The 24776-nt window shown below is 23.7% G+C and overlaps 4 protein-coding genes across 5 annotated transcripts; 3 read left to right on the top strand and 1 right to left on the bottom strand.

The window, feature by feature from the left end:
• Positions 1-292: 292 nt before the first annotated feature.
• Positions 293-17205, top strand: LOC129616525 (G-protein coupled receptor Mth). The gene is made up of 9 exons (XM_055532181.1): positions 293-467; positions 4220-4399; positions 9759-9943; positions 10075-10327; positions 10453-10531; positions 15425-15606; positions 15671-16054; positions 16125-16275; positions 17074-17205. Exons 1-9 carry the CDS (start codon positions 293-295, stop codon positions 17126-17128), a joined length of 1644 nt encoding a protein of 547 aa, XP_055388156.1. The 3' UTR covers positions 17129-17205.
• A 1675-nt stretch (positions 17206-18880) lies between these two features.
• LOC129615672 (protein DDI1 homolog 2) lies at positions 18881-21737 on the top strand. The gene is made up of 7 exons (XM_055531001.1): positions 18881-19728; positions 19812-20244; positions 20301-20423; positions 20482-20644; positions 20712-20796; positions 20861-20986; positions 21043-21737. The coding sequence occupies exons 1-7, from the start codon at positions 19467-19469 to the stop codon at positions 21264-21266; spliced, it is 1416 nt and encodes a 471-aa protein (XP_055386976.1). The 5' UTR covers positions 18881-19466; the 3' UTR covers positions 21267-21737.
• Positions 21738-21832: 95 nt separating this feature from the next.
• Positions 21833-22930, bottom strand: LOC129615679 (peroxiredoxin-6). Of its 2 annotated transcripts, XM_055531026.1 has the most exons (5): positions 22837-22930; positions 22496-22761; positions 22248-22440; positions 22100-22172; positions 21833-22031 (listed from the first exon to the last, which is right to left on the bottom strand). In XM_055531026.1, the coding sequence occupies exons 2-5, from the start codon at positions 22680-22682 to the stop codon at positions 21900-21902; spliced, it is 585 nt and encodes a 194-aa protein (XP_055387001.1). In that variant the 5' UTR covers positions 22683-22761; positions 22837-22930; the 3' UTR covers positions 21833-21899. The 2 variants fall into 2 exon arrangements, with proteins under 2 accessions (XP_055387001.1, XP_055386990.1); XM_055531015.1 differs by having other exon boundaries at positions 22496-22912.
• A 169-nt stretch (positions 22931-23099) lies between these two features.
• On the top strand, positions 23100-24209 carry LOC129616233 (uncharacterized). The gene is made up of 2 exons (XM_055531766.1): positions 23100-23313; positions 23398-24209. The coding sequence occupies exons 1-2, from the start codon at positions 23188-23190 to the stop codon at positions 24097-24099; spliced, it is 828 nt and encodes a 275-aa protein (XP_055387741.1). The 5' UTR covers positions 23100-23187; the 3' UTR covers positions 24100-24209.
• Positions 24210-24776: the final 567 nt, after the last annotated feature.

Below are 24776 nucleotides of genomic sequence, written 5' to 3'. Positions count from 1 at the left end.
TGGTCAAATATATGATAAAAAAAATTCTCGTTGTATTAAAAGCGAACAAAATTTTAATTATCATATTAGGCAATTTTTTCAACAGCCAACAATATTTATTAATGAAGATATTATATGTTCTAATGATAAAACAGTTGTAGTTGATTATTTTCATAAATATATTAAATTTCAATTTAATAATAATACATTTAATATAATTGGTACAAATAAACAATATGATTATAATTCTATATGTATTGAATCAGTATATGATTATGATGATATTATTGATCATCAAGTTGATTTTTCATATATGGTTAGAACATGTAATCGTCCTAGTATATGTATGGGAATACCATGTGTACGACGTTGCTGCCAAAGAAATGAGAAACGTGTTAAAATTAATGGTACAAGAATATGTGTTCCAGATTCAAGTCATATTGATATACAATATAAATTTCATGATATTGATATGTTAACAAATGGAAGTTATAATATAATTAAACCGCATGGTAAGTAAAATTTTTATTACTTTTTATTTACATTAATTAAGAAGATCAATTCTTTATATTAAAAACAATTTTTAATATTATTCTAATGTTGAGAAGAGAAGAATATTTTCGTATTCTATAGTAAGAATATTTAAATATTGTATTTAAAATAATTCAAATGAATTTTCCAAACTTTCAGGATTCTGTTAATTGATTCTAAATATTCCCTTTATTAAAATAATGACGATATTTTATCCTTACTTTTTTAAAATTTCTTATAAATAGCATTTGAATCCAATATCAAATAATTAGAATTTACTAGGCACTGTGGGTGATTTTTAATATATCTCTTGAATTTTTTTTTCTGTATTTTATAAATGATTTTTTATGGATTCTTAATAACATTTTTGTGTTTAATAAACTTTATAAATAAAATTCTTGCTTAATAACAATTATATATGTATACTATCATTCAAGAAGAAATTATTTGCTAATTACCCTAATACATTGAATAGTTATATTAGCCATCCTATTATGTAAAGCCCTGTGTTTACCTAAAAATTCGAAATTGACACATGCATTTACAAATTAATAGTTTTAGGTCACAATGTTTAAATGTGAGCTATAAAAGTTTTATAATGTAAATTTATTATACGTTATTCATGCATACACAAACTATAAAATTAATGAATTACTTGTTAAAGTATGTATGTAATCTAACATCATACATTTATTTTTGTTACAATTTCATATTAAAATGGAATTTTTATGGTGGCTAAAATTACTTTGGGTTATGAGGAAAAATATCTTATTTTTCGCAAAAACTAAAATGCTAATGTTTTAAACCATTTAGATAAGTAATTATAGATGACTACTGAAATGAGAATTTCTTAAAAAAGTTTTGTGCAGCAATCAAAACCCGGCTTTCAGCATTGAATGTTACTATAGATATGAGAACATTTATAATGTCTAGTATATTTTTAATGTAATAATGTAAGCAGATGTTATTTCTTTACAATCACTTAGATGATAAGGAATTATAAAGTTTTCACTACTCCTATATAGTAATTTTGATAAAAATTTCCAATACTATGCAAATATTTCATGCGTATTCCAAATTATTTCTCATTTTTTTTTCAAATAAAATGGAATAAAATTGATTCCATTCATAAAAAAAATTACTAAAATGTCTAGGAAAAAGTAATAAAAAGTGAAATTTTTCTAAGAATTTTTAGCTCTTTTGATGTTAAAGCGTAAAATATATTATATATGTATGTATATGTATGTACTTATGCTAATATTCAACTAAAGACATTATAAAATGTATCAATAATCATAGTATTTTTTAAAAATTTTCGTTCCTTCCATTCGATTTTAAGATTTGAAATTACAAATATTTATGAAAATTAATTTAAATCTTGGATATTATTTTAAATATTCCAGACTAAAAGATTTTAATTCAAAATACAATTTAAAACTAATTCTAATTATATTTAAAATGCTCTTACTTATAGCCACAGATTTATTAGCAATTAATCTAAAATTATTTTGCAACTTAAATTTCAATTATCATAAAATTCCCAAGATTACTCATAAGATAAACTAAGTTAGGAATTCAAATAAAAATATATATATGGGTATATTGTAATTTACAGGATGTAAAACTGTTATACAATACTGTTATAATTCTTAAATTCCTATTATATACACATCTATCCCTAATATTCATATAAACATATTTAAAATTACTAATTCTCTAATTTAAAATACTAAATCCAAATATTCTTAAATTTTTTAATACTTAACAATCAAAAATTTCAAAAAAAAAAATTAATTTGCTTTTTAGATAAAAAATGATTGATTGATTAATATTATGTTTATATATACACATCTATACACATATAGATATTACATATCGCACTTTTGCGAGAAGAATGACATAAGTCAAAATCCAGAGTCGAAAACTTGCTTTTATTACTATTATACTTTAATATATATGTATGTTTAAAGCTGTTTTTTATCAATACTTGTAGAATAGCTCTAAATCAACGTTTTTTAGCCTTCGATAATAATTTACATTCGTCTTATTCTTGAATTTTGTCGTTATTCTTCCCAATGTGCGATATTTACAACACACCTTTTTGTATATACATATATAAGCGTGTTGCACATTATTTTCAATTACAGTTATTTCTAAAAATAAAAAAAAATTATTTAAAGCAAAAAACATAAAAAAATTATAGGTAATTCGGCTGCTATAATAAAATTATATCAAAACTCAATAAATTGGTATCAAAAATTAAAGATAACTGAACTATTCTATATACTTAGGTATACATATATTTATATAGCTACATTATTATTATTATTATTTTCTACTTAAATAAATATCAATGGATTTATAAAGTTCTACATATTATATTTCTATAATATAAATTTAGCAAAAGGTTCAAAAAGTTTTGTAATCATAATATTTAAGTATAAGTTTTATATCAATAACAATTATTTACTCAAGAATTATTATACTCTTCTATATGTATATATTATATACATATACTCGTATGTATATGAGTATATGCATGCTATGAAATTTCAATAAAGAATCATACAGTTCTCATTTCAATTATACTTTAGTATTAAAGGGATTGTCACACTAATAATAACAAAATAATTACCGTACATAATATAAAAATGTTGCTATACTTAAAATTTAATTCAACATAAAACATAACATTATGCGATAACAGTAATTTGATCAAAAATTTTCGGTGTTTATAATAATTAAATACACATATTTGATGAAAAATTAAAAAAAAACAAAAACATGATTAAATATAATAAAGATAATAATTATTTACTAAAAATTTATAATATTTATTTTATAATCATAATTATTATTATAAGTATTTTTAATATAAATTTAATTAAATGTACTGTTATATCAACATGTTGCCCAAATAATTTTGTATTAACAAAAACAATAAATGGTGTTCAAACATATCGTGGTGATAAATTTTCTTGTACTAATTATACACAAATTTCAAATGATAATAATAATTATAATAGTTATAATGATAGTAATAGATTACAACAAGATATCATAATAAATGGTATTAATATAATACAATCAAATATAATTAATTTACCAAATTGTGAAAAATATAATTTTATTAAATTAAATAATAATAAAAATTTAAATACAACAATTATAATTACAAAAGAATCATGTATTACATATTATTTAAATGAAATTTATATATTATATTGTATAATAGAATTAGATGATGATGAAATTATATCAACACCAATATATTATAATAATAATAATTATGATAATAGTAATAATAATAATCATTTAATAATAAATTCAATTAAAAAATGTTGTCCATTTGGTCAAATATATGATAAAAAAAATTTAAAATGTATTAATAGTGAAATAATATTTAATAATTATTTTAAAATATTTTTTGAACAACCAACTATATTTTATTATAAAAAATTAGAATGTCCTGAATTAAATGATAATAATAATGTTATAGTTGATTATTTTTATAAATATTATAAATTTGATTTTAAAAATAATATATTAAATATAAATGAATTAAATAAAAAATATAATTTAAATGATATATGTTTTAAAATTGTTTTTGATTATGATTATAATATTGGTGAAATAAAGAAAATTTCGGAAAATTTTTTTGATCATCAATTAAAATATTCATATATGGTTAGAACTTGTAATAAAAAAGATTTAATATGTAATGAGATTCCATGTATTCCACGTTGTTGTAAAATTAATGAAAAACGTATTAAATATAATGGTACAGCAATTTGTGTACCAGATTTAAGTAATAATGATATAGATATTATATTTCATAGTTATAAGAAAATTAATAAAGAAATTATATCAGATGTTATTAAACCGAGGGGTGAGTTTGTACTTGTATAATATGGTTTTGTAAAATATTTTATAAAATTATAATTGTAAATAGGTATAGTAAGTTTTTTTTTCCATTTACTAGATTGACCATCTTCTCATATCCATCCATAATATCTGTTGTAACTCTCATTTTCACTTACATTATAGCATTACATCCAGGCTTCTGACAAATTGCAGTATTACAGCTATAACCCAAGTCGTGAGAATTGAATCGGAATCACAAAGCCACTACCGAAATATCTCACTCGTTAGCGAGCCACGTAAACCTTGTACTTACACAATAAGTAGTACATGTTAGGGAATCATTATTCTTCTTCTACATTTTTAGTTAAAAATCTAATTCTTAAAAAAATTGTAACATTGCTGTTTGAACACATTCAAATGATAGGAGCAAATTATGGGCAAAATATAGTAGTGCCCTAAAATTATCTTAAGGCTTTTAAGTCTTAACTAGTTAAAAATTAATATATAAATATTTTCTTGTACAATAAGTCATTCGTTTGAATTTAACATATGTTTTTATTATTTGTTATTAATAAATTTATGTACATACATTTTTACTCTTATTAATTACATTCCAAATGTTTCTAAGACAGAAAATCTTATATTATAAATTAAAATTTAATTTTCACAAAATATCAAAGAATTTTCTGATTTTTTTTTTTTTTGGTATATACATACTAGATACATATGTTTTAAAATATGAAAATATTAATGTAGGTTGCATTTTATTATAGTCAAAACAACGTAATATTCTTATTAATTAATATGTTTATATAAAAATATAAAAAAATTCTTCATAATTTTATTTTTTTTTTTCTCAAAATTTTATCACACAAAAAATTCATATTTTATTTATGAATTTAAAAGAAAATCTTTTCATAAAAGAAATAAAATTTTTTTTAATAGTTTTTTAATATTAAAATTGGTCGCGTTTCAAAAAAAAAAATCTACTTTGATATTAGAAATTTTTAAATATTTTGAATGTAGGTACTCATATATATTTTGAGTTTCAATAAAAACGTGTCAATTTCCGTAAATTCCATATAATCTAAATACGGTCGTATAATCTTGGGCTGATCACTTGAGCTGATTAGACATTATTGAAAAGAATTTTATTTTTCATATAAAATTTTGAATTTCGGTATTGTTTTCATTCAAAAAGTTTTTGGATAACAGCTCATCACAACGAGTGAAGCAAATAACAGAATATATGGGCAAAATTTTAAGAGTGAAAATATTCTACAGAATCTTTAAGATTTCTATAAATTTAGAATAATTATAGTATTAAACCATAAGCAAGAATATTACTCGTATTATGTGTGTTTCTGCGCCTATATATGTATGTATCTTGAACACTATTTTTTTAACGCCACAGCTGGGATGGTTCGTATATGCGGATATAAAAATAACATTATGTCTTACTGGGATATAATTATTTTGATAAAATTTAAAAAAAAAAGTTATTTTTAGTAATGTCGGTGATTTCATAAATTTTTTTATACGAAACGATTGATTAAATACAACATAATGACGTGCACATTTTTATTTATTTAACAATAAATTTCATTATTTTTATTTCTTATCGCCTTTAGAAGCTTCTGCATATGGTGAACGTGTGATTTTTAATTGTTCGCTCACATTATTTACTTTTACTGCGATTTTAATTAATTTTCAATTTTATTAAATAATTTTATTGTTAATTGAACTCATAAGTATTAGAATAATTTATAAGTAATTATTATTTATTATGTTTGTATAGTGTCTACCGCTTTCCTACTATATTTACATATTATACTGCATGGTATATATTATGAGATTTTTCATAAACTATTATAGCGTACGCTCTAAAATATAATTTATCGCGAATTATTATTATTGTGTACATTGTACAGTAAGCGAGATTATCATTTAATAAAAATTCTTAAATATCTTATCCAAAATTTTAAAATATTTTTTTGTACGATTAAACAAACATAATTATATTATCAATAATAATAGAAAATTGAGAATTTCTGAATTTAAGCAATTATACAACTGTACATATTTTATTAATGAAGATATTATGTAGAAAAATTAATGAAACGGCGCTGTTCTCATACAATGGTTAATGAGTGAATCATGTGTACCGTAAACAATTACCAAAAATAAATTTGATAAGTTCGATATTTAAGTTTTATATAATGCTTGTATGTATAACAATAACGAAAAATAAAATATATAATTTATTGCATGAGTATTTTTTCTTAGAAAATATTTCAAAGTATTTTAAAGTATTTTAAGAAAATTTCAAATTTAAAACTTATTTTACTTAAATAAAATTAAATTATTATTTTGATAGCGGACAAAATTTTCATAACAGTTAAATTACTTATCAATGTTACTATCTAACTTCCCCATAATTGTATTGTAAGGTAATTGTATATTCAATAATTGTAAAATACCAGAAAAATTTTATAAATTGTCCTGTTTTCTTTAATCAGTCATAAAAGTTTAATCTGTTTTAAGTTTCTAAACTAAATGTACATATATGTAGATGTTTAATATTTAACCAACATACACCACAATTAAAATATTTGTCGTATTATCTCATTACTATCATCAGTATCACTATCATCAACGTAAATGTAATTATTTAACCAATAAAATATGCATATGCGTATATATGTATGTCTACAAATGTGTAAAATTTTTCTGTACTTTCATTAATTATTTTTACAATACATGAAGAACCCATCCCATTCAATTTAAAATTCTATACTTTTTTTATAGCATTTATATCACCATATTATGTCCATTTAATTGAAAATATAACACGATTGATTTATGAGAAACACAACACTTAACATACATATATTATTGATTAAATGTGATCTATTATTTCAAAAACAGTAACATGTTCTCTGTTACACAGACTTGCAGATATTTTACATGTTTCCTTTGATACATATTTAAGACTTTAAATTAATTGAAAAGAAAAATAAATTTTTAAGAGTTTGTTATAAACATGCTTTTTATAAGGTGTGTATTATCGTTTATACTACTTATTGAATTACACATTATATTAGTGTCTCCTTAAGTGTGGTTCGTCGTCTTGCCTGGCTATCGTATTATTTGGCCTGCGTAACTCTCCACTTTCTAACTTGTTACGTTTTCTTTTTTATGAAAGTTTTCCATTTTCTTTGTTATAGTCACATTTATAAGTTTCTGGTCCGTATTCGCCCATATAGTTCATTGTTTGTTATTGTTCTAGATCAGAATATTGCAAATATTATTCTGAAGCGTCTGTGAAATTTATGACTGTGCTTTATTATTGATATATGCCGTGTTTCACAATCGTACTGAAGTACCGATTTTACATAGGTATTAAATATATTCGGATCTTGGTGCTCTTTGTCAAACGACTTCTTTACGGCCAAAGGCAATCCTTGCTTTCTCGCAAACTCACCGTACGTTATAAAACTCCTCATTTGCATATGTATATACCTATGTACATTCATAAAAAATAAAAAATTGTAATTACAAAATATTCATATTGGGATCATTTTTATTAAATCTCTAATTTACTAGTTTTGCCTATATTACAATAAAATTAATTATATTATTACATTTACATACCACACAATATAGAATTTAAAAATTCTTAGTAAATTCAATAAAATATATTGCATATATATAGCTATATATGTATATGTTTGTATAAACAAAAGCAAAATAATGTAAACATTTGTTTATAGTTTTTCCTCTTTATAAACCATTAAAAAGTTTAAAACAAAATTTTATATAAACATTTAAAGTGTTACACAAATATTTTGTAAAACAATTAACACACACTTACAGCACAATTTCCTTTGCACACACAAATCTTGTTTACTTTAATGGTTTATAAAATATCCGAACGATATGACATAATGTAACTAGTTTGATGTAAAACTTTAAGTGATAGCTAAACACAGTATACATATGTAGGATAATTTGTAGAGACGCTTCTACCTTGCTATAGTAAGAATGTATGTAGTTGTTTAAAGCAAATGTGCTGGGTCTGAATTTGTTTGCGTATATACTTAATAAATTTTGTTAATTTGTGCAATTTCGTACCGCTTAATAATTTTGTAGTTGACCAAAAACAAATTTTATATTTTTTCGATCTAAATTTAATGATGTCCGGATAATTACAAAAATTTTATCGTTATCTCTTTCATTTTGCTAATACCAAAAATTCTCAATTTATTTTTGGCTTCGTTTATACACTAAAAGCACACCTTCTCATACCAATTGGCAAAATTTTTTGTTAATGAAATTTCAAACATCAAATGAGAAATAATTGTTTTTCAAATTATTTTTAATTTTATGGCGAATTTCAGTTGAAAAATGCAATTTTTAATTTTGTTTATTTTTTAAATATTAAATAATTTAAAAGTATAAAATTGTTATAATTGTTTTCTTAACGATTTTCTTAATGATTTCAATTTTAATTTATTGAATTTATTCTATTTATTTAACATGTTTATTTGAACTAAGTAAAATGTATAGAAGAAGAAATTAATTTTCTATATGCGCAAATAGTGAATTTTTGCAATTTGTCATTCATATTTATATTTTCAATTTGGAATTTGTTACGAATTAATTATAATTAAATGAAAATTTTTAGCATAATTTTACCGTATTTAATGTTTTAATTTGTAATTATCACCTATACAATTATTAAATTTAGTTCAGATTCATTTTAATGGAATGATTTTTGTCTTGTTCAGCTTGACTTGACTAATGCTGTTTGACTTAAAAATTAAAACTGGATTTTGGCAGGATATTGTCAATTTTATATGTCAATAAAAAATTGATGAGAATTTAGATGGATGTCAAATTTTTAAATGTCAAAGATTATAGAAGTGCCTGAGATGATTTGCGCGGTATAATTTTTTTCTTTCTTTTCTTTTATGTCGTGTAAACTTTGTGATGGCCACCATATTTGGATTTTTGTCCGCATTTGTAAGCATCTTTTCCAATTTTCTGAGCCAAAATATTTTAGTTTATTTAGCAACTACAGGTATGATCCGATGCAAATATGTAGTAGAATTCGGTGCTTTATCTCCTATAAATATTACATACAGTTTTCTTATTAAAAGTACCAACAATGCAATGAAATTCGTCTCGCTTCAAAAACATCATGACAAAACTCAGCTCATATTGTCTCAGACAATTTTGAAATCATAAAACATGAATTAGAAAAATCAACGTCTATAATATTTTATTTTATACTATAAAAAGACTTCACAATTTTAAAAAAAATTTCAATTTATTTAATTTATTTTAATTTTCATTTGTAATATACTACGATACAATTATAGTTTATGGAACATTATATGGTCAAGATTGTTTAAGTTATAAATTAGATCCAAATATTGATCCAAGAGAATTACATTTAATTAATTATAAGGATGGTTCATTATATTTACCAAATGAAGATGAACAAAATTCATTTACAAATTCTGAATATTGTATTGAAAAATTAGAGGGTCCAAAAAGTACACAGGTAATAAATAATATTTTTTTTTCATATATTTAATATATTATAAATTTCATTGAATACAATATAATAAATAAATTTAAAAAAAAAATATAATATTAATTTATTCAATTTTCAAATGTGTCGTTTTTTTTAAGGTTGGAACATTCGTATGTTTTCCATCGACAACAGAAAATACCGAAATAAAATTTAAAATATATTCAGTTGGAATATTAATATCCTGTGTATTTTTCTTCTTAACACTTTTAGTATATATATGTGTACCGAAATTAAGAAATTTACCAGGAAAAATTTTAATATGTTTAGTATCTTGTTTACTTGTTGCTTATTTAGGAATAGCAATTGGTCAAATATCACCACCAAATAATGATAAATTATGTTATTCATTTGGTAAGTATCAATTTATTTATAATACTGTTATACGTACATATACACATATATATATATATATTATCCTTTTAAATATACAAATTTTATGTATATATAAAATGAATAAAATTTATATTGCTTTTAAGCGTTTTTTATATATTTCAGTATGATGGCAGCATTTTCATGGATGAATATAATGTGCTTTGATATTTGGTTAACATTTGGGTATGTACTGGCTTATGTTATTATGTAATTAAAGGATATTTAATAAAACACAATTTTTTGATGGATAATAAAATTTCCTCTTGTAATACTAAGTACATAAAATATTAAAAAGAATACAAAATGTAATTACTAATTACTTTTATAAATTCTCATCTATGAAAATGTCCACAAAGTATATGTTTTCTGACATTTTTTTTATCGTTATAAACAAGAAGTACTCGTATAATAATTAATCTTTAAATCCCACTATTTAAATTTATTTCAACTTTAATAAAGGACAAATTTCATTTCATTTCATTTTTTTTTCAAGAAATAGAGAAAAAAAATACATTTTGCAATTTAATATTTCAAGAATTATTAAGGTGGGAGTGCAAAAAAAAAATTATGACTTCATTGTGGGGAATTTAATCTTTTAATATAAAAAATGAACCTGTGGTTCCCTTATGGAATCTATTTCTTACAGCTATTATTACATGGTATTATTAAATTAATTAAGTTACTTAAAAATTTAATTTGACAGGATTTTTTTTTTTCATATATAATATTTAATTTATGTCTGACGCCAATTTACTCAAGTTAACGAATGTTAAGTATACATGCTATTATATATACTCGTAATACACTTAAACTACAGTACACAAATGTATTTAAGAAGATTTTTATTAATTTACTATATAAATGCAATTACAAGGTTTAAAGATATACTTATATATAAATATTTTAATATTTTTCTTTTAATGCTACATTCTACTGATTTTCTTATTAATAAGGGGAGGTCTTCTGCTCAAAGACCTGCACTTCTTTTCTTCGTGAAGAAAAAGTGTTTTCTGCTTCGTTTTTAGAGCGCACCACTTGCCTGTGCGTTCGTTTTTAGAGCGCAGAGTGCCTGTTGCACGTCCTCAACCACCCCGATGTCCGAACTCGGCAAACATCCGATAACCAAATGCCCAGCCTCTTTGCTATTCTTTCTCTTTCTTCTTTCCAATATTTGCTAATAAACAATGCCCCATCAAAATGCCAATTACTGATATCCCCGCTACTGTGAATTTTATTTGAAATTGCAAATTTAAAATTAAGAACCCCAAACACTTAATCCAATTTTCGGCTACATTACATAAGAGATATTACTTTTTTTTATAAAAGAATATTTTTAAATTTTTAATAAAGTAACTCAAATATGAAATATCAAACAACAATGAAATATTAATATTAATAGGAAATATGAAATGGTAGTCTCATATACATATTCATGTGCATTCATATTATATATATATATACATATCCATATATTCATATTAAATTCAGAAATATACACCTATGCATATCACCGCCAGCTGAGTGGAATTTTGATTCATACGCCGCTGTTGATTAAGAAAACTTTCACAAAATGTGTGGTCTTCCGAGTATTATCTATTATAATATGCAATCCGCTTTTCGCTATCTCATTTAATTCTGTTATCTTATATCGTTACCGTTATAGATACCAAATTTTTTATATATTCTTTACCGATATTTTATTCAATTGTATAATTAATTAAATACAATTTAATAGCAAATTAATTAAATATTTAATAATATAAAACAAAATAATAATTAATTACAGTCATGAAATGACAATACGGTACATATTTTATGTAATAAACATAAAATCATTTTTTTGGGTGTTAAATGGCTTTACGGACTTGTTTATTAATACGCTTGCTCATATTCATATAAGTATGTGCAAAAATAAAAAAATTATGAATAATAAAATTAAATTTTATTGTTACAAAATTTGGGATTTGAACTGGATTTATACTAAATTTATGGCTTCAATTTTATCATAATTTTTGGTGTACAGATAAAAGAAAATTTGGACAGTTTGAGTAATATAACATTCTGATGTGTTTGTTACTGACTGTACATATATATATTTATATGCATGAATTACCTATGACTGCAATTTCTGAATGAATTATTATTTAGAAGTTATAGCAAGGCTCATATGACTTTAGAATAACAGTTTGTATATAGTGTAACATTAATATGCATATATGCGTTATTATGGCAATATTGAAGTCACAAAATTTCATTTTATAATTATTTAATTTCAAAAATAATAATTGACTGTATGTTGTTGAAAATCTTTAATGCAAAAAATTCTCATAAAATTCAATTTTCTTGAATTCTGAAAAATAAAATCGTTTTTTTTTTTTTATTTCATTCAATACTATACACCTGTGTAATATTTTCAAAAAGGTGTTTAGACATTTTTAGTGCTCTAATAACATATTCGCAATCATTTACAATCTAATTTCGCTATTTTATATTATAAACATTAACATTTTGCATTTATATCCAAGGGGGGTGGAAACCATTAAATATAAATTTAACCCTTTGATATTTTTAAAAATTTTTCTAACTCTAATATTAGATTACAGCAGGTAACAACGCATTGCGACCTGGGAAGTTGATCTATAGGGCCTTAATATTCTTTGATAAATTGTTAGGTTTATATTAGTACTATATAGAGATAATTTCAGTGCCATACAATTTAAATTAATTTATATTGCAAGCTTTTAACAATATTATTACATAATTATTACACAATTTTTTCTTTTGCAAATATTGAAGTCCGAAATTGTTAAATGTAAAATTTTAATACCGAAAATATTGCCGGATAATAATTTGATTGATCTAAATTTTATACAATTCAATTATGTTATCACAAAAAAGTAATTTTCGCGTAAAAGGTTTAAATCCTACAAAAATTTTGTTTTTACCGAAATTCGGAAAAAATATAGTGAAACCCCGTTTGCAAAAATTGTATGTATAACCAATCGTGTTGTTTGTAGAACAATGAGTAATTTAAGCTTTAAAATTATGTAAAATATATGTACGTATTTATTATAAATTAATTAAGGTCCATGTATCATTTGAAAGTATTTGTGTTGTTCTCTGTATTATAGAAAATATAGAAAATATAGAATTTAGCAATTTAAAGTAATTTTTTTTATTGTGCGGTTAAACTTAATTGAATTGCACTGTACTTGAAAACCAAAAAGCATTTAATAAAATATTATCGAGTAAAACAGAAAAATAATTTTTTTAAGATTGTGTTTCAAAAACTATTGAAAATTGTTTATAAAATATAAAATAAACAAAAAAATTTTTTTTTATATATTTTTAACATTTTCTATTTATATTTAAGTTTTAATTATTTTTCTGTTGTTACAAAAATATTTAGATGACCGTCTGTAAAATAGAAGATATTTTTTCTTAATTTTCTTTTGTTTATTAAAGAAATTAAATTTTATAATTTCATAATACATACACACTATTCCACCCATACAAACGTATGAATTTGCATAAGAATATTGTAGGATAATGACTTTGAAATTGATTAATGAAAATTTGCACTGTTCTTTTATTTGTTGGAAGAACAAATGAAGGCACCTTTAGAATTTAAGTAGAACAGTTATGTTATTGGAATGTGATTGTAAAATTGCTTTTAACTTAAAAATAAAAATATTTATAATTTCCAATTATTTACTTAAATCACATAATTTCAACTTAAACTATTAAATTATTTTCACAATTTGGTTTCATGTCAAAGCTCGAATATAATTTCAAATTTTATACCGTATGTTTATGAGATTCAATCAAAAATACTCATTAAAATTAAACACCTTTCACAATTTTATTACTTTACTAATAATTACTCTGACTGAAAAATGACTGTGAAAGTCTGAAAATATCGATATGACGAACAATTCATTCGATTATTTATCATTTGATGTGTTGATGGCACCCACTGATTTCTTTTAAACTTTGTTAATTGAATTTCTCTGTATCCACTTACATACATATATAAATAAATTTTATATTTCTTCACTATAATTGAACAATAATAATGAATTGATTAATATTGACAAAGATATTTATAAATATTTATATGTATACATATATATACGTATATATAAAAATTCTCTGTAAAAAAAAAAAATAATATCGAAAATAAAATTTTCATTAAAAAGTAATTCATATCTCAACAAGTGATTATCGATAAGTAAATAATTTTAACAATAACAATTAATAAATATTAATTTTAATTTTTTATTTTTAATTTTCGAAGGACGTTTACGTATAAAAATTTAATTTGAACTGAAATACTTAAATTTTGGCTTAGTATTTTCAATTTTATGTAAAAACTTTTTTATACTATACCCAAACCACATTTAATTGTTTACAGCTACACGGTGACTTATAAAATTGCAGTATAATTCTGTATTAATTCGTAATCCGACAATTATAAGTTGCATTATTATATTAATACTATGTGTATTAATACAGGTATCGCTGCAATTTCGAAGTTATCCTCAATAGTAATAATAATGTAGTATTTGAATTGCCACTACAAAAATCTGAAAGTTTTCAAAATAGTAATTCTTAATTATATGATTTTTGACATTAGTAAAATACTTCATTGCTTCTTGAATATCGAAAATTTCAGTAAAATGCTGTGCAAATTCATAATTAAAATTTTTTTACTTACATGCTGTGCAAATAAATTTTTATCACTTACATATTGTATAAAAATAGCATATTATTTACGACTTTGATATCTTGATCTTTACGATAATTATGTTTGTAAAATTAAGTAAAGATTTCGTTACTTATTAATACAAGCTTCATATACCACATTTTATTTCCTTGATATTATAAAAATATGAATAAGTAACTTCATCAGGTAAAGTGCAATATTTATTTAAATTTTATAAAGTAGCAATTTCTTAATTACGGGGTGTAACAAAATGTATAATTACATTAAAATAAAATTAATTGAATATATTAATAATTTATTAGAATAAAATTAATATTGTAATTAATTAATTATTTTTTAAATTTTTACAGTTCAACATCTAGACCTCGTGGTAATTTTGGTAATCAGGAACTTAAAAGATTTTTAATGTATTCTTTATATGGATGGGGAATGCCAATTTTAATCACATTATTAACAATGTCAGTGACAAGATTCAATTTAGTTAGTGATGATTTACAACCAAAATTTGGAGAAGGACGTTGTTGGTTTCAATGTAAATAATATTACAATATATTTTTATTTATTATATAAATGTTTTTTTTTTATTTTTATTTTAGATGCTCATTCAAAACCACATTTAGTATTTTTCTTGGGCCCCGTAGGAATATTATTTTTATTTAATTTAATATTATTCATTTTAACATTAAAATATTGTAATCAAGTTAAAAAAGATATACAAAGGATGCAAAGTACAAATGCTGATAAACCAATTATAAAAACACGTTTTACTGTTGATAAAACACGTTTTATTATGAATACAAAATTATTTATCGTAATGGGTATAACATGGATTTTAGAAATAATCAGTACAATATTTTATGATCAAAAGAATGTATATTTATGGTATATAAGTGATTTTTCAAATATATTACAAGGTGTATTAGTATTCTTTGTATTTGTATTTAAAAGACGTGTCTGGTATGCAGTATTGGATAGGTTTGGTATTATACATTTTATATTAATTTGAAAATTTCTTAATTTTATATTTATAAAAAATATGTATATAAATAGGTATTAAAACAGCATCAGCTAGGAAAAGTACAACTATGGCTACAACAAGTACATTTACTGGAGGTAGTTCAGTTAATTTACACAGATTACGTAGTATGGAAAGTTGTTCATCATTATTAGCAACGAATGCTACAGCAGTTAATGGAAGAAGGTTAAGTCCTGTAATGAATACTGTTAAATCACATACTTAATAAAGAAATATTATTGTGATTAATATTAATTTTCAATTTTTAATTTTTTTTCTAAATTTGGTGTTTAAAAAACAAAAAAAAAAAAAGGAACAAGTAAATAAATTTCCTCTTTTAATTAAAAAAAAAGACCTTTTAGATTGAGCTTTTTTCGCTATAGAAATATTTTTAATGTGGCTTAGTCAATCGAATTAAATATTTTAAAAATTACGTGTATATTTCCTGTTGCATGACTTATTTTATAGTTATTTTTTATATTTTATAGTATAATGTTTTTTATATACTTTCATTCTTTCAAAACTACTTATCTGATTATTTCTTTTCCTGATTGGTATGTAACTTTTTTTATTGAAATTTTTTAATAATTTTTTTTTTTTAATAATACATATAAGGATCATTTTCGGTGTATTTTGGTGTATTTTTAATACAGTGTATACATTGTATTAAAAATGCAGCGTCTAAAGATGATTACCAGAACTAATTGATGTGTACTGCTATTACTTTATTTGTTTACACTTCAAGACTCACATAATATATAAGAGGACTTTTCACATTTTCGAAAATTGAAAACTATTACCTTATTATAACATTAATTTTTGTTCTAGAATCAAAATCAAAAATGGTCCTTAATCAAATTACATGCTATTTTAAATTAAAAACATAGTTAAAATAAATGTAATTGGTTCCTAATATTATAACAAAATAATATAAATTTTTATTAACATTCTAAAATAAAGATTTCAATAATTTTATTTTTTTAGTTATCAAAATCAATTGCCCTTTATCTCTTGGAAAGATCTATTGGATAGCTCATAGCATACGTAAAAAATTATTGTATAAAAACAAAATTTACAAATAAGTTCAGGTTGTACTTTTTTAGTTATTGCTATTTATGGAAGTATTTATTTATAAAAAAAATAATTATTGTTATAATAGTAAAATGGTGTCATAGTTTTCACCATTTAATGTTAAATACTGATAACTCTTAAAATTCAATTTTAATAAAAAAATATAAGAAAATATTCATTCCGAAAATAAGTATGTATGTATGTATGTATGAGCATACTTACATTAATATTCCTGAAATAGGAATTTTAAGCTTTGTTTTAATTTTTTTTTTGTGCTAAATACCATTTTTTATTAATATTAAAAATTTTGTAATTACGTACGCTTTTTTTTAGGATAATCGATTGACGAGCCTTGATTTTTTTAGTATTTCTTATAAAAAGTCAATTATGTAGCTGAAAAAATTTAAATATTTTGATGTAAGAAAAATAATCTGAAAATTTATATGAAAATTCCAATATATATAAATATTTACCTATGTGTACTTAATATAAATAACGTTTATATACATACGTTCGTACATATTTAAAAAATACATAATTCCACACCAAATATATATACATATGTATAATGTCGACACAAGCCTTGGCAATTTGCCAAACTTAATGTATATTTTGCAAAGTAATCTATTCCACAATTAGAATTCTATTGCTGAATTAATTAAGTTGACGTTATAATTTCATTTTCGTAGGCTACCTATGTATATGATTTGTGGTTTATTTTAAAATGTACGTATGTGTGTAAGTATGTAAGTAAAAAAAAAAATTACAATCAATAAAAGAATTAAAAAATTATGTAATGTTGTTTTCATATTATTTTAAAATTTAAATAAATTATGAAATAGATTGTATACAAGTTGTATTTTTGATTTTTTTACCCTAAGAAAAAACATTTTCACAAAAATTTAAATTGTATATTAACTTCGCATAGCTATTTTGCATCAAAAAAGTTATTTAAATTTTTTTGATACAAAATCCAATGTTCATACATAATAAATCTTCATTTGGTAATTGAATATGATTATGGGGATAAATCTTCAATTTGATAATTAAATATGATTATGCACGGCTATGTGTGTCTTCGGTAGTGAAGCACATACTAAAATATCGGTGTCGCATAGCAAAAGTTTCATTACAAACCGCAAATCTAAATTCAATGTTTTGTCGTATTTGAGCGGAACCTAAAATTTTTAACAAAAAGTAACATGAAGCCGAAATACTTAACTAAATTTGGCAGATTGCATTTTTGTTTTTAAGGGCTACAATACAACTTATTGGATTTTCAAGATTCAGAAGTTGTTATCTTTTTTTACTCACTAATTTAAAAGTTTAAAAATTCAAAAAATTCTTATAAGAAATATTCTAGCTACTTGAAATGGTTTAATTTATTATTATTCATTATACCTGTTTAGAAAACCACTTTTGTATCAACGGTTGACATACGTTTCTTTACTCTAGCTGACAAGTTTCAGTGTAAACACATGTATTCATAGCCATAAGTACAAAAATAAAAAATCACAATTTCTTAACATGAGAAAATATATTTACGATTTTCACCGCTAGAGTAAATTTGCCACCACTACAAAATAATGTCAAAAAAAATATTGCCAGATTAAATTTTTTATTGCATACTTTTTTAAGTTTTCTTATTTAAAAGATTCTTATACTACCAAGTTTTTAAAAGAAATTCGTAATATTTCATTAATTTGAAAAGTTTTCTTTGTTTTAACTCTTCAATGTCTTTTTTTTATGACTTATTAAATATTTCATATAACATAATTTTGTTTATAATTTGAGATTTTTTGTTAAATTTTTTAGTGACGAGTCAGATAGGAACATTAAAGTAACTTTCGAAACATAACTAAAAGTGGAATAAGTTTATAAGTTGGTAAATTATAAAAAGCGGTCTCCGTAAATATATTTGCATTTAAAAAGTTTTTTTTTCAATATAAGATATTGTAAATTTTTTATATTTTTATAACTGGTTTTCTATCAAAACGAATTTAAAATCAAAATTTCTCTAAAAAAACATATGTACACACACGTATTGTTTTAATTGTATATAATTTTTGTTTCTGCTTACCGCAATACAACCATAGTTGATAAAAACATTTTTATAATTTCAATATCTGTTTATAAATACACAACAGTCAGGAGTAAGAACAAAAGAAAAATAATGTTTTTTTAAGTACAATATAAATTCTTTCGTTATAATACAAACAAAACACTTTTGATCAAAAAGAGATAAAAATCATTGAATAGTGGATTAAACATCTTTGTTCAGTGCGGTTAAAAAATAAATAGAGGAAATGAAAATTACAGTTGCTTCTTTAGATGACAAAGTCTTTGTTTTAGATGTATCTGAAGACCTAGAGTTAGAAAACTTTAAGGCTTTTTGTGAAATTGAAACAGGATGGCCTGGACCACAAATTGTTGTGGTTGCAAATGGCCAACCTTTGTATGACAATAAAAAATCGCTCAAGGATTACAATATTAAAGATGGTGATTGCGTTATAATACAACGTCTGAATCATCAACAACAATCGACATCATCAAATTTATTAGGTGGTGGTAAGTATTTTATGAGAAATTTTATGAAATACATATGATGAGGTTATGTGATTTTCTGACTTGCAAATTTTTTTATTGTTCAGTTCGCAATTTAGATTTCGGTAACATCGCAATTCCAAACACGTCACGGCCAGCAGGTAAAGCATCTCAACCATCAGGTGTACCTATGCAAACTAATGATACAGACATAACTGTTGGTCCCGAAGATGATCCTGCTGTTGTAAGAGATATGTTTCTACAAAATCCAGAACACTTAGCTTTATTAAAACAAAATAATGCTAGACTGGCTGATGCTTTATTTTCTGGAAGTTTGGAAACGTTCGCAAAAGTTTTGAGAGAACAATTAGCTGAGAGAAGAGACAGAGAAAAGCAAAGAATTAGAATGCTGCAAGCAGATCCTTTTGACACCGAAGCTCAAAGAATGATTGCAGAAGAGATAAAACAAAAAAATATACAGGATAACATGGCTGCTGCTATTGAATACAGTCCAGAAATTTTTGGAACAGTGACCATGCTGTAATAACTTGCTTATTATTTTTAGTTGCAATATTAAAATAAAAACTGTTTTTTAGTTACATTGACTGCAAAGTAAATGGGGTGCCAGTTAAAGCATTTATAGATTCAGGTGCTCAGACTACAATAATGAGTGCCAATTGCGCAGAGCGCTGTAATATTATGAGATTGGTTGATACCAGGTAAAGACAAGTTAATCAAAATATACATTGATAAAAATAAATAATGCATAAATTTTAGATGGAAAGGTATAGCGAAGGGAGTAGGAACACAGCGCATTATAGGTCGAATTCATATGGTGCAAATGCAGATTGAAAAGGATTTTTTAACAACAAGTTTTTCTGTGTTAGAAGAACAACCGATGGACATGCTTTTAGGATTAGACATGTTAAAACGACATCAAGTATGTATACAAACCAAGATGAAGATGTAGTTATATCATTAGGTTACTCAATTATCATTGTTTTTAGTGCAACATTGACCTTCAAAATAATGTCTTAAAGATCGGCACAACAGGAACTGAAACAAGATTTTTACCCGAAAGTGATTTACCAGGTATAAATTGAAAAAAACATTAAAAATTTTTAAAGTACTAAAAATAGCTACTATTCTTTTATAGAATGTGCCCGCCTGACTGGAAGTCCAGAAGAGGAAATGAAAGCTTTGCAGGATTCAACAAGAACAGCTGAGGAAAGAGAAATACAACGTGCTATAGAACAAAGCAAAAAAGAACATAAAGAGCGTGGTACGTATAAGTTTGAAGGTTTCATCTTTTTGTAAAAAAATGTTTTTGATTTTAAGGTAGCGGAAGTTCCGATCCTGATAATAATGCTTCATGCTCAACTTTATTGAATCAATCGCAAACGACAGAATTAACACCAAACGAAAAATTTACAGAAAACGATATTTCTGAAATTGTTAAATTAGGCTTTAGTAGAGAAGATGTTATTGAACATTTAAAGAAATTTCACGGTGATAAAACTCAAGCGACAGCCGCCCTCATTGCAAAATCATTGAAATTTTAAATATTTTTTTTTTTACGGAAGTTTTCAATTTTAGAATTAAATATGTTCAAATTACTACCTCAGGGCAATGCATTTTATTACTTCAGAAACAAATAAAACAAAAAATAATGGCGTATAAATTTTTTCTTAAAATCACAAAAAAACAAAACAGACTAATAATCATCGAATTAAAGTAAATTAAAAACATTAATCTAAAGAATAAATAGTTTTTGTTTCAAATTTTAATTCCTCTTCACTTTCAAGTTAATGAAAAACGATTAAAAAATTTATTTAAATTTATTAAAAGAATTAATTGATGATAAAAGAATTATTAATTGATGATAAAAAGACTGAAGTTATCTTCATGGTTTGGTATTATAATTCTTTTTTTTTTTTTGGATATTTGTTGGGATTTGATTTTTAGTATAGGTCATGTAGGATATAATTGTATAAGGAATTCATTTAGAAATTAATAAAGAATTTTAAGAATAATGTGGTGTTTTTTAATGATTATTTTGACATACCTAGGATTATGTAAGTGGTTAATCATAACTTGAAATTTTAACATTTAATATATCGCATTCCAATGAAATTATAAAAAATTTTATTTATCAAAGTGTTCATAACAAAGATTAAATTTACTCAAAATAATATTTATTCTGGTTGTGGAGTTCTCCGAATATATCTTTTGCCAGATGGCACTTCTACAGTTGTAATTCCTCTTGGAAACAAATTGGGAATATCAGATTCTCTAATAGTTGGTAAAACCATGCAGTCTTCCCCATTCTAAAATTACAAAATTGATTATAAATTATTGCTGAAAATAATAAATATTAAAGAAAAAAATTACATACCTTCCAGTCTGCAGGGGTTGCTACTTTCTTGTTATCAGTAAGTTGCATCGAATCTATTACTCGTAATATTTCTCTAGTAAAATATTAAAAATATGTATGTTTTAAAAAAGAATTGTGTTTTATCATTTTGCTAAATCTTTTGCCTTACTCAAAATTTCTTCCAGTTGTAGCTGGATATAGTATTTGCAGTCTTAATTTCTTGTGATTATCAATTACAAAGACAGCTCGACAGGTCAATGGGATGCCATCTTTCCCTATTTCATCTTTATCCAACATATTAAACTTTACAGCTAATTCACGTTTATCGTCCGCTATTATTGGATAATTGAAACTTGACAAACCTTTAAGAATAAATTTTTAGTAGGAACACTTTTGATTAATAAAATCTTGCTTTACTTCCATATGATTTAATATCTTCTATCCACCCACGGTGGGATTCAACAGAGTCACACGATAAAGCGATTGGTTTAATATTTCGTTTTTTAAATTCTGGTACTAAATTTGCAACACGAGAAAGTTCAGTTGTACAAACTGGAGTGTAATCAGCTGGATGTGAAAACAATATAGCCCATGAATTTTCCATCCATTCGTAGAAATCTATTTGACCATCACTGGTCTCAGCTTGAAAATTTGGAAATTTATCTCCGATATTCAATGAATTTCTTGTAGACATAATTCATAAACACGTTAGAATGGAATATTAGATTAAAACAAATGTAAAAAATATACAAACCGACCACTTTAGTAATAAACTTTTGTCAATTCTCGGAAGTTGAAAATTTTATTTTTGTTTACAAATTTTTCCGCCGGCAATATGGACATGAACCCATTCAACACAGTAAATGTCACTAGTGACAGCAGAAAAAAAAATTTAAAAATATGGCAGCACTTTATATATTGTATGTTTGCTGGGTAACAAATAACTTCCAACTTGATGACATTCAATATAGCCAACTTTATTTATTTGAAATTTAAATATAAATTATACATATTTATTTTATTGTACTTTTGAAAAATTAAAACGAAGAACAGCTGTTAGGTTCAAAATTATCATTGTTCATTACAAACTAAGAAATCGAACATTAAAAATGGGTGCAAAATCCTCAAAATTATTTAGAAGTGCGGAAAATTCCAAGAAATTATGTTCTGAAGAAAATATAAAATCCGACAGTAAAGATCCCCGATCTCCAGATGTAATGAGAACACCATTAAATGTAAGTATCTACCTTCATATTTACTTGCATATAATACCTGAAAAAGTTGTAAAAAGAAAATTAATTTTTGTAATTTTTTTGTAGGAACTTAATATGAACGGCAAAGGTCAGGATTATGTTTTTAAAGATCCAAGATCTCCAACTTCGAGTATAATGCGTACTCCAATTGTTTTTGATTCAGATCAATCAAGAAGTTTTGTTTTTGAAGAAACAGATACTTTTAATGAATTATTTCCTAAAAATGTAAACCCGGAAGTAAAAGTAGCTGGAAAGGTTATAGAAGAATGTGACCCGCGTTCTCCGACTTTACAAATTGATAGAACACCATTGATTTTTGAAGATAATGAAAACTTAGAACTTCCTCCAATAACTTTGAGTGACGAAGAAGATGAGAGTGAGGATAGGTTGATACAAAGCGTGTTAGATATGATGAAATTTGACGATTTAGATAAACCAAAAAATAAACCTCTTGAGAGAGTTAAAAATATGCACAAGAAACAAAAATCAAGTACAAAATCAAAGGAAAACAGTCCTAAAATATATCAAGACACAAACGTTTTTTATTCAACACCAAAAAAAGAAAGTTTCTTAGAAAATAGCCGAGGCAAAAGAACGCCGTTTGGTTGTGTAGAAAATAAGTTGCGAATGAGGTCGAAATCAGTAGAAAGTATTAAGTATAAAAGTGGAAAATCTCTTAATGTAAATTTTGAAGATGACTACTTCAAAGAATCTAATCGCATTTGTTCTTTTGAATCTGGAAGTGGAAACAATTCTTTTATTATTTGACTTTATTTTTAAACTTTTTTATCGCTTGATTTTAGCTAAATATTTTATGTATGTAAATGTTTTGTCCTTAATTTTTAAAAGTAGAATTTGAATAGATTTAAAATTTTGTAACCGAGAATTTTTAGTAGTGCACTAATAAAATGTGTTAATTTAATTTTCAATTTATTTTAGCCGATTTTAATATGAAATTTCTTGGTACTTATGTATGCATAAACATAAATTTACTCAAGAGTTTCATTGCGATTGAGGTCATACTGTCCTAAATGCATATTGGATATACAATGGGTACAAGTATTTGGTTATTTTAACGAAATTGCAATAAAATTACGAATTTTTTTACACAATCTCATTTATTTGAAGTCTGAATATGAAACTTATTAAGGATTTGCTATCCGTTAAGCCATAAGGATGTCTAATCTATTAAGTTCAGTAACCGAAAACTTCTTTTGATTTAAAAGCATTAAAATATTGTATCATTGTTTTAATTTCTTTGATATACTACCTATTCAAAATTTTGCTTAAGTCTTAGAAGTAAGTAAATATTTAAAAATATGTTTGTATAAAAGTAATATGCAATTTTTTTTTACAGGAAAATTTTTATATGAAAACTTAAAATTTATAGCTCAAAAATTACTTATAGTTTATATGATACGCAGCACTGTATAAGTTAATGTTAA

The sequence above is a fragment of the Condylostylus longicornis genome, unplaced genomic scaffold (assembly GCF_029603195.1).
Source record: "Condylostylus longicornis isolate FDR11 unplaced genomic scaffold, ASM2960319v2 ptg000005l, whole genome shotgun sequence".
Classification (NCBI taxonomy): domain Eukaryota; kingdom Metazoa; phylum Arthropoda; class Insecta; order Diptera; family Dolichopodidae; genus Condylostylus; species Condylostylus longicornis.
This window is presented reverse-complemented; position numbering and strand designations above follow the sequence as displayed.